This window comes from Nematolebias whitei, chromosome 18 (genome assembly GCF_014905685.2).
Source record: "Nematolebias whitei isolate Nwh7 chromosome 18, NemWhi1, whole genome shotgun sequence".
In the NCBI taxonomy this organism is placed as follows: domain Eukaryota; kingdom Metazoa; phylum Chordata; class Actinopteri; order Cyprinodontiformes; family Rivulidae; genus Nematolebias; species Nematolebias whitei.
In genome coordinates this window covers 15,385,791-15,395,658 of record NC_056515.1, presented here as the reverse complement: position 1 = coordinate 15,395,658, position 9,868 = coordinate 15,385,791, and the positions used below count along the sequence as shown (strand labels likewise).

Genomic DNA, 9,868 nt, shown 5'->3' with positions numbered 1-9,868 from the left:
AGTAGTAACCTTTATTTTTTTTACAATTATTATACAATGAAATACTCTATAATACATTCAAATCAAAGAACAAAACCTTTTTACAGGCCCAAGCATTTGTTTAACAAATAAAAGTACTGTATAAAAGTTTTTTACAAATAACTACTGTACTGGAGAGACTGTTTAGCCAATCAGAATGCAGAACACAATGCACGATGCAAATCCGTGAAGCAGCGAGACCGTGAAAGGTGAAACGCGTTATAGCGACAGTTCACTGTATATATACATATCTGTATATATACATATAGATATGTATATATACAGTATATATATATATATATATATATATATATATATATATATATATATATACATATCTATATATGTCTATATATATATATATATACATATATATATATATATACTGTATATATACATATATACGTATATGGGTGGTGGGGTTCTTGGTTTGGGTTCTGTTTATTGCATCTACGATTCAATGCAATAAAACAAACAAATTTTAAAGGTAACAGATGATATCATTGTAATACTTGGTTTATTTACGTGATGACCTTAATCGCTGCATGTCCGGCCTCTGAGCTGCTGGCTTTCAATAACTGTGGCCCACTGAGCAGTTTTGTTGAATTGCCCTGGCATAAACACTTGACTCACAAAAACTAAAATATACTTTTCATAATGTAAACTGCAAATATTGTTTGTTAATGATTGACGGAACAATAAGTTATTAGTTTGTGTTTTTAGTCAGTTCTGTGCAGTTCTATTCATATTAATATGATGTTTGGATATTTTTGAGCTTACAGTATCACTTGTCCAAGGGAATATTTAGAAGTATGAGTTTGTTTTTAGCTGCGACCTCTGTATGAGCTGGTGAAGGAGGTCCAGTGCGCAGGTTTGAAGAAGCTTCACCTGAAACGAGCCACAGAGGAATACCTGACAGAGGAGCATCCCTGCCACTGCCGGCCCTGCCAGAACAACGGTGAGCCGCTCTTGACCCGCACCAGTTGTCACTGCACCTGCCGGCCCGGGACCTCGGGACCAGCCTGCGAGACGGGCGCTGTGATTGGAGAACAACCAGGTATAAAACAAGAACAGTATGAGCTGTTTCAAAATATCAAAGTTCATGTTCAACAATCCAGGTAGAAAAATCCAGCAAATTTAAGCCAGGTCCTCTGGATGATTTCTTTTTGTTGAAACTTTTCGTCTTTCATCCAAAAAAAGCAAGAACGGTTCTTTTCCTAATCTTATGCTGTAGATACATAAAATTCTCAATCGTTAATCCTTATAAACATTATCTTTTCTTCTTATCCACCTAGGGGTGATCCATGGCAGCTGGAGCTGCTGGTCCTCCTGGAGACCTTGCTCTGGAGGCCAAAGGTCCAGGACTCGAACCTGCAATAACCCTGCCCCCAGAGGAGGTGGTCGTCACTGTGTTGGCCATCAGACAGAGCAGAAGCCCTGTGAAGATCCTGACATCCAATACTTACAGTAAGGATGGACAGAACTCATCACTTCATTCAGACTTCTAAAATGTAAACTTGAAGTTCATCTGAACTTTGGTATCTTCATCTGGAGAGATACAAAGGAAATAAAGTTCAGCTGTGACTTCCTGTTATTTCTGAAATTCAGTTTAAGGAGTATTTAAAATCATTATAAGGTGTCTTTAAAGCAAGACAAATAAAACCCTAAAACGTTTCCCCTCAGGATGATGGAGCCTCAGTGCTTTGGTATTTCTGTAACGCCACCAAAACTCTGTGGACTCCCTCCAAACCTGAGGAATGGATTCGTTGAGGTGAGATTGTGGAACAGACATTCTTGTGATTGTTTAGATTTTTTTGTTCTATGTAACATCACCATTTATATGTTTTGCACATTGAAACCCGTCTTTAGATGACTACAAAATAAATGACAAATGAATTACTGACTTAGTTATAAATAGTAACTGCAGCAACAATAAAACATCACCCGTGAGAGCAGAAGCACCAGCATGGTTTGTATACATACAGGCATGAATCCATGGGTTTGAAGTAGTGACCATTTTGCACCCAACTGTTACACCACTGAGTATAAAGTCTGCATACATTTTGTTGGAGGAATGAATTGACCAGCATCACCTTCTGTCAACTCGGTTTTTGAGCCTGCATCTTGAATTATCCAAAAGCATTGATCCAGTATCCTGTCTGGAACATGACTGGAAAAGGTATTACAATAGTAACACAAAACAAGTAATCCCTTTTTCATATCATGAAATTAACTGAAAACAAGTGAAAGATGGATACAGAACAGATGCCACATGGTCAAGCAGTTTCTTTGCATTTTCTATAAAAAAAAAATCAAGATTTTTTTTTTAAACGAACCCCATTAAAAGCAAATATATCTAGAAGAGAATGGACCAAATATGAAGCTTGAGGTACCCCACAACTAAGTGGGGATATGGTTAAAGAAAACTTAAATGTCCTTTTAGGTGCAGAAAAAGTTCCACTTTCATTATTTTAAACATACTAGACAACGTTTTCTGTGATGATTATTGTGTTTTTCCTATAGACTCCTAAAGAATTTTATGTTGTTGGAAGCACAGTGCAGTACTCCTGCATCGAGGGATTTTACCTGGTTGGAAATGCCATAGCAACATGTGCTGAAAACCAGAAGTGGAACAGGGGACAGATGTTCTGTAAAAGTATGTCTTCACTTCCGAAGCACAATGCTCTTCTTTATTCTCTCGTCTTTTTAAAACATGAAAGCTTTTGTCCAGAAATGGCTTACTCTAAACAAACTCAGTGACGTTTCTTCCCATAAAATATTGTCATTTACCAAAAAAACACTTTTTGTGCCAACTGGACCACAAAGTTCTTTACGATTTGACTCAAATATTCTTATTCTTAAAGTCATTCATAAAGTATCTCCCACTGCCATTTCATTTACACTTTATTTATACAGGTAATCTCATTGAGTCACGAGAACTCATTTTCAAGAGAGACCTGTTTAGGAAGTAAATGGTGGGGGTTAAGGGCCTTGCTCAGGGGCCCAGAGTGGGACGAATGAGGGTGGAGGCAGGTGTGGGTGTTTCACCTTTTCCACCCACATTTTGATGTTGACGGTACCGGGAGTTGAACTTGTGACTTTCCGATCACAGGCCCATCTTCTAACCTCTGCGCCATAAAGTGGGTGATAAAGGCATGCAAGGCAGCGGGCAATGTATATTCTTTTAACGAATGATGCATTAATTGTAAACATTTTATAGAAAGTAAATGTTCACATTTTTGATGTTCCTAAATTCCATTTTATGGATAAAATGTTTAATACCAGAATACTTAAAGATGCCACACAATCAGTAAGTGCTCAGAGTATGATTTGGGAATGACTCTCAGCTACCACCACACCAGATTTTAGCTCAATATCTGTAAAACTGACTGTTTTAATCATTTTTGTGTTTGCTAAGAATGGTCGTGGCAACCATCTCGGATCAGGTTGGCTCCAGTTGTTCATGATTAAACAATGGTTATTTTCTCTCACTTTCTGTTGATCAAACTGTTTTCTCCTCCAGGTTCCACATGCGGAAGTCCTCCAATCAACAGTTTAGTTATTGCCACGCCCACCAGGGAGACCTATCACATTGGAGACAGTGTGTCCTTGTCCTGTCCGGCAGGATCGGTGCTAAACATGGATGTGTCAGAGATCCTGTGCAGCCCCAGTCTGCAGTGGTCTCCTTCTCCCGATGACATTTACTGTGAACCGGGTAAAACAGAACTTCACATCATATATCCATCCATCATCTTTACCCGCTTCTTCCTTTTTGGGTCCCAGGGGTCACTGGTGCCAGTTCCAGCAATCACTGTGCAAGAGACGATGTACACCCTGGACAGGTCACAAGTCATAGGGACATATAGACTCAGAGACAAACGAGACAAGCAACCATTCACTCTCTCACTCACACCGAGGGTCAATTTATAGTTACCAATCAGCCTAACATGCATGTTTTTGGTCTGTGGAAGGAATCCGGAGTACCCCAAAAAAAGCCCACACATGCACGGAGAGAATGTGCAAACTCCACCCAGAATGGCCCCTGGCCGGGATTTGAATGGTCAACCTGCTCACTGAGAGGTGGCAGCTCTATCAACTGTGCCACCGTGCCTCCACATCATATATCTTACAATTAGCAAACATGTACTGATTTGCATTTTTGAACATTTTATGATGTTGGCCATTGATGTTGCTGCCTGTTGTTCATTAAGTTCACCATGGCAACCACACATCGTATCTGCCACTTCTAGGTTAAGGTTAAGGTTTCTTTATTTGTTGTTCGCATCTCATGTGGTACATGTGGTGAAAGGAAATTGTGTACACAGGGTCCCAGTTACATCCAAGAAAAGTATGAATTGTAAAGAAACAAAAACAGTAATAAGATCTAAGATCTGAACTAAGAAATACACTAAACTTTACAAAACAATATGCTGGACAACAGGAGCACGAACATGAGTCTGTGTGAGCAGATGAGGATGAATGAACACAGCAACATGAAACAAATCAGCAGCATGAGATCAGCAGCATGGATAGTCAGCAGCACATATCAACAATCAAGTGGAATTACAGTGATTTTTTTCACACTGATAATCCTGGGCAGAGATTCATGAGTCTAAGCTTCAGGGTAGAAGCTGTTCCTCAGTCTAGTGGTTCTACACTTAATGCGCCTCAACCTCCTGCCTGAGGGGAGTGGGGCAAAAAGTGTGTGTGCTGGGTGAGTGGGGTCCTTCATGATGCAGGTGGCCCTCTTCCTACACCCGGGGGTGTAGATGTCTGTGATGGTGGGGAGGCTGACTCCAAAAGTCTTCTGGGCAGCCTTCACCACTCTCTGCAGAGCTTGTTTCAAAATTTTTCAAAATTCTTGGCAGCAGACTAAAAAATAAGCTTCAAACAGTCGCTGTGTAAAAACTATAAGTTGTACTGAATTACTGGGATGACATCTGGTCATCACACATAATAATTTTTATGTGTCTACAGTATTTTATGTAGAAGATATGACGTTAAAAAAAACTTCACTTCCAATTTTAAAGAAACAATTCCAAGCTCAGATACAATTATGGAAATCAATGCAAGTTTGGGTGTGCTCTGCATTCTGAGTGGGTTTGAAAGAAAGCAAAAGTCTGATAGCAACGAGAGATATGATGGGTGAAAGAAGACAAAACTACCTACATTTTTTTAATATAAATTGTAAAAGAAGTGTAAAGATTTTGGGAATAAGAACAGCTTGTTTGCCAGAATTTAGAAAGTGGGAGAAAAGCTACCTGTAGTAAAACTTAAAAAAATGTAATCTATCCGTTATCTTTACCCGACTTTTTTCCAACTTAATCCTACAAAACTGAATGTCAAGGCTTATTTAAACTTGTCAAATCTCCTCCATAAAATCGGTAAAAACATAAAAACTAAATTGTTGGACCATCACAGTCTTCACAAGTTAAGAATACTTTTGATACAACTTATAGTTTTCACACAGCAAATGTTCGACGTTTACTTTGTGTTTTTGCTTTAAGTGCTGCTGTGAGGCACCTCCCGTTCCTGCTACCCTAAAAAGGTGGGAATCACCATGGCAACCAGTGACTCCGCAGATTATGGATAACTGGCTTATATATGACTCAGCATGTTTGTTTTTTTTCTTCTTGCAGATTCAAAACAAAGTTTTCAAATCCCCTTCTAAATAGGAGTGGTGTACATACATATGTAAGAATTTCAAGCAGTGGTTGGATCAGCTCGCTTCAGCTTACATTCAGAACATTTTTAGTTGAAATTGTTGTTTATCTTTAAACATCTGAGGTGAACTGTTTAAAATGAATGAGAGTAATTACATTTTCTACTAAAAATGCATTGTGAACACCTAGCAATGAAAGAAATTTGCTAAGGATGCTGAAACAGTTTTTAAATTCAAAATAAGCTAAACACTAGCTTAAAGAAAATCTAAAGGCTAAAATATCTAGCTGAAGGATAAAAGTAGCTAAACACTCAAAAATTATGAAACTCTTGCTAAAATCTAAAGGCCGGTGAAGACTGGCTAAAAGCTAACATAGCAAGAAGCTAGCAAAAGCAAGTAAAAACTAGTTCAAATATAAAGAAGCTAAAAGCTAGTCAAAAGGTAAAGTAGCAATTGGTTAGCCAAAAGCTAAAAGAAGAAATACTAGATCAAATGTGAAAGGAACAAAAGGCTAGTGGAAATCTAAAAGTAACAAAAGGTTAGCTAAAACCTAAAATCAGATCAAACTAGCTAAACATTAAAGTGACAAAAGTCTAACTAAAAACTAAAACTATCAAAAATTAGCTAAAATCTAAAATCAGAGAAAGACCAGCTAAAAGCTAAAGGAGCAAAAGGCTAACTCAAAACTAAGCAGAACAATAAGACGTTATGGCTTTTTTTATTCAGTGCCAGCGCCGCCTCCTCCTCCCATCCTTGACCTGAAGTGTAATCTGTGGGAGACTCCAGGAAAAAATGGTTGTGTGTGTAAAAGGCCGAATCAGTGCTCGTGAGTATGGTTTCTTTGGAAAAATAATGTTAATTGTTAATACTAATTAGAATGTAAAAAAAAATTCAAGAAACACTTTTTTCTCCTAAATGACCTGGTTTCAGGCCTTCTCTGCAGCTGTGCTCCAGGATCGGCTCAAGTCACCGTTTATTAGAGGTTTGTCGGCTGGGAGTTTTACAGTGTTTAGGCGGAAAATTCACGCTGGCCAACGACACGGATTGTGATTGGCCAGAGGAGAGGTTCAATTCCTGCGAGGACTGCAAACCAGGAACAATCTGCCAAGGTGAGCATCTTTATCTTTTGGCTTTCATGTATGTGAATGTTCCTGTCAAGTGCCTTGAGACAACTTTGTTGTGATTTGGCGCTAGATAAATAAACTGAATTGAATTGAACTGAATTTAAAAATGTCCATTATAAAGTCCAAACATTATAATGAACGTTTTACATTATAAATGTCCATATGACGGCTGTGAGCAGCTGCCTGAGTTTAAATGTTCCTGTTCGGGTCATAGAATCAGTCAGAAAATGCACCTGCCAGAGTCCATCGGCGTGCCCGGGAGACTCCGCCCCCCTGTGCGTCAGATCCAGCGTTGATGGCGCCACAGTGACCATGACCCAATGTGAGGTGGGGGCTCGTCGGTGCACTGGAGAGAGCATCCATGTCATCAGCATAGAAGCTTGTCAGTAAAAAATAAAAGTTTTATTTGAATGTCAATTAGCATTTTTTTCTGAGTAACTGAACTGTAAATAGAAATATTTTATAACACTTTCTTCTTCCTGTGAACTTATTAATATTAACATCTCTAATAATGATTTTATTAAAGTTTTTTGATATAGAAAATAAAAACAACATGGTCAGAATTTTTTTAAATTTTTTTATTATTGATTATTGTTGCAGCATCACACATTTAAAAGTACTGAGGCAGAAAGAGCTGAAAACTGGAAAATTTACATTTTCTGCAAAACAAGGAATGATGAGATCTGAACAAGAAAGAGACTTAATAAAATGGAAAGTATCCAAAGGCTAGCTAAATGTAAAAAAAGGCTGGCTAAAAGTAGCAAAATGATAGCTACTTGCTAGTCTTTTTAGCTACTTAGCTAGACTTTTTGTCTTTTTGCCTTTGTCTTAGCTAGCTAAGACAAAGTTGAAAATGGCTAGCCAAAATACAAAGTGCAAAAAAGTTAGCTAAAAGATAATGTACCAAAAGTCTAGCTAAAAATAGCTAAAGACTATCAAAAGTATATAAACAGCTAAAGGCCAGGAGGGATAACAATAAAAAAGTATAGCTAAAAGTAGCTATAGTTAGCTATACAAAGCAAAAACTTTAGTCAGAAGAAACAAAAGTATAAAATGTAAAAATAGCTTAAAGCTGATTAAAAGTATCAAATGTCTAGGTAAAAAAGCAAAATGCAAGCAAAACTATATAAAAATGCTAATGGCTAGTGAAACTACAATCAACAGTAAAGGACCTGCCAATTCTCTAACAGAGAAATTACAAAAAGGCTAGCTAAAGACTAGCAAAAATACAAAAATAGCTAAAGCCAATCAGAAAACAGTTTTATTTCAGCATTTAATGTTATAATTAGTTTATTTTGTAAAAACAAACAAACAAAAAAATCAAATCAGGTGCCAGTGATTAAAAAAACACAACTGTTGTTGGTGCAATGAGAAATGGCGGAAAATTTAAAATATAACAAAACCCTCCCGTCTTTACGAAACTTTCTTATGAAACCAAAGTCTGAATTCAAAATAATCACTCGTAAGATGACTTTCTTTGTGGAATAATAGCAGTACTTTAAAAAAAAGTCTTTTAGGACTTTTTATGAAAATATCAGATTTTTAATGAGACCAGTTCTTTTGCTATCCTTTAAAAAGTGAAACATCAGCGTCTTACATGTGACATGTGTAAATGATAATGTGTGTTTTCAATGCATCATAGATGATCAAAAAGAGCCGAACAAACACGTTCACGTTCCCTTCAGTCGGGTTTATACCTTGTTCTTTTAGCTGCAGGATCATCAACCCTCACAAACGCCCTCGTTGAGGATTTCAAACGGATGGTTGATGCATCTGAGGGCGGCCATGGCACACAGGGTTAGACTGCGGGTCATCTGGGTCGCCAGCTTCACACAGAACATGTGGGTTCCGGTCCTGGAGCAGTCCCGAGCAGCTTTGCACTGACACTTCTTAGTTGCTGGAAACAAGAGAGGAAAGGTTGGGTCACGACAAGCTTTAACCCTGCTGGGAGTGAAACATAGCAACTTAGCTCAAATGATTCTGAGGTTCAGATCAGCCAGTCCGGCTGAAAACCGCCTGGTTCTTGTCCCAAAGACAAGTGTCTCCTACCTGAGCAGGTTTCCCATTCGTAACACGTGTCCAGATTGCACGGCGTCCGCGCCGAGCTCTTGGTCGACATCTTGGCTCTGAAGCGGGCCCACTCCAGTTTGGATGGGTCCTCCGGGTTGCACGGACCGTCGCTGATGAAGACCAATGGGTCGCCATGGCAACGGCCGGAGTAGAAAGAGCAGAGGGACGTTGACACGGCCACATCGATGTTTACGTTTAGGACACAGAGACTCTCTGGCTGCGAGCTGTCACGACATATAAACAAATGTATAAAAAATACAATAAAACAAGGAAAACCAAGGACAAACAAGGTCAAATAAGAACAAACCAGGTCAAACAAGGACAAACAAGGTCAAATGAGGTCAAACTAGGACAAACTAGAAAAAGTAATGTTTTGTGAAATATTGGTTTGAAAATCAAAAGCTGAATGATTTCTGAAACTTGTCAAAAAGGCTGAAAATGATTTGGTGAAATTAAACAAACACAACATGAAGCTAAGTTGAGTAGAACAGTGACTAAAACCTATAATGTACAGAACCAAAACTTACGACTAGAAGTAACAAAATCAAAAGCTAAAATGAATGAAACTATAACTAAAAGTTAAACTCAGCAACAGAAAACCTAAAAACTGAAACTGGCAGAACAGAAACTAAAAACTAAATAAACACAATAGCTAAAAGTTAAAGTTAGCAACAAGTTATAACCAGCAAAACAACATCTAAAATCTGAAATGAGCAGAAAATGAGCTAAAAGCTAAAAAACAGGAGTTAACCTTTAAAGTTACCATAACTATAAGCTAAAATCAACAAAATTGTAGCTAAAAACTAAAACTAACCAGACAGTAACTAATAGCTAAAATCAGCTAAAAGCTAATATGACAAAAAGCTAAAGGCTATAAGAGTTATGGTACAAGTATGTTTATTGTCATTCGCATCACATGTGGCACATTAGGTGGAACGAAATTGTGTACTCAAGGTCCCAGTTACACCCAAAAATAGCTATTAAAAAAAAATAA

The 9,868-nt window shown here is 38.0% G+C and overlaps 2 protein-coding genes across 2 annotated transcripts in view; one reads left to right on the top strand and one right to left on the bottom strand.

Annotated features, from left to right (window-relative positions):
* Positions 1–427: 427 nt before the first annotated feature.
* Positions 428–7,201, top strand: LOC119425064 (complement component C7). The gene is made up of 9 exons (XM_037692589.1): positions 428–439; positions 847–1,075; positions 1,314–1,485; positions 1,702–1,789; positions 2,542–2,674; positions 3,542–3,733; positions 6,407–6,506; positions 6,611–6,789; positions 7,019–7,201. Exons 1-9 carry the CDS (start codon positions 428–430, stop codon positions 7,192–7,194), a joined length of 1,281 nt encoding a protein of 426 aa, XP_037548517.1. The 3' UTR covers positions 7,195–7,201.
* Positions 7,202–8,525: 1,324 nt separating this feature from the next.
* c6 (complement component 6) overlaps positions 8,526–9,868 on the bottom strand; it is a 54,844-nt gene continuing 53,501 nt past the window's right edge. Inside the window, 2 exon segments of the mRNA XM_037691938.1 lie at positions 8,526–8,701; positions 8,854–9,098. Coding sequence (XP_037547866.1) covers positions 8,526–8,701; positions 8,854–9,098 — 421 coding nt within the window.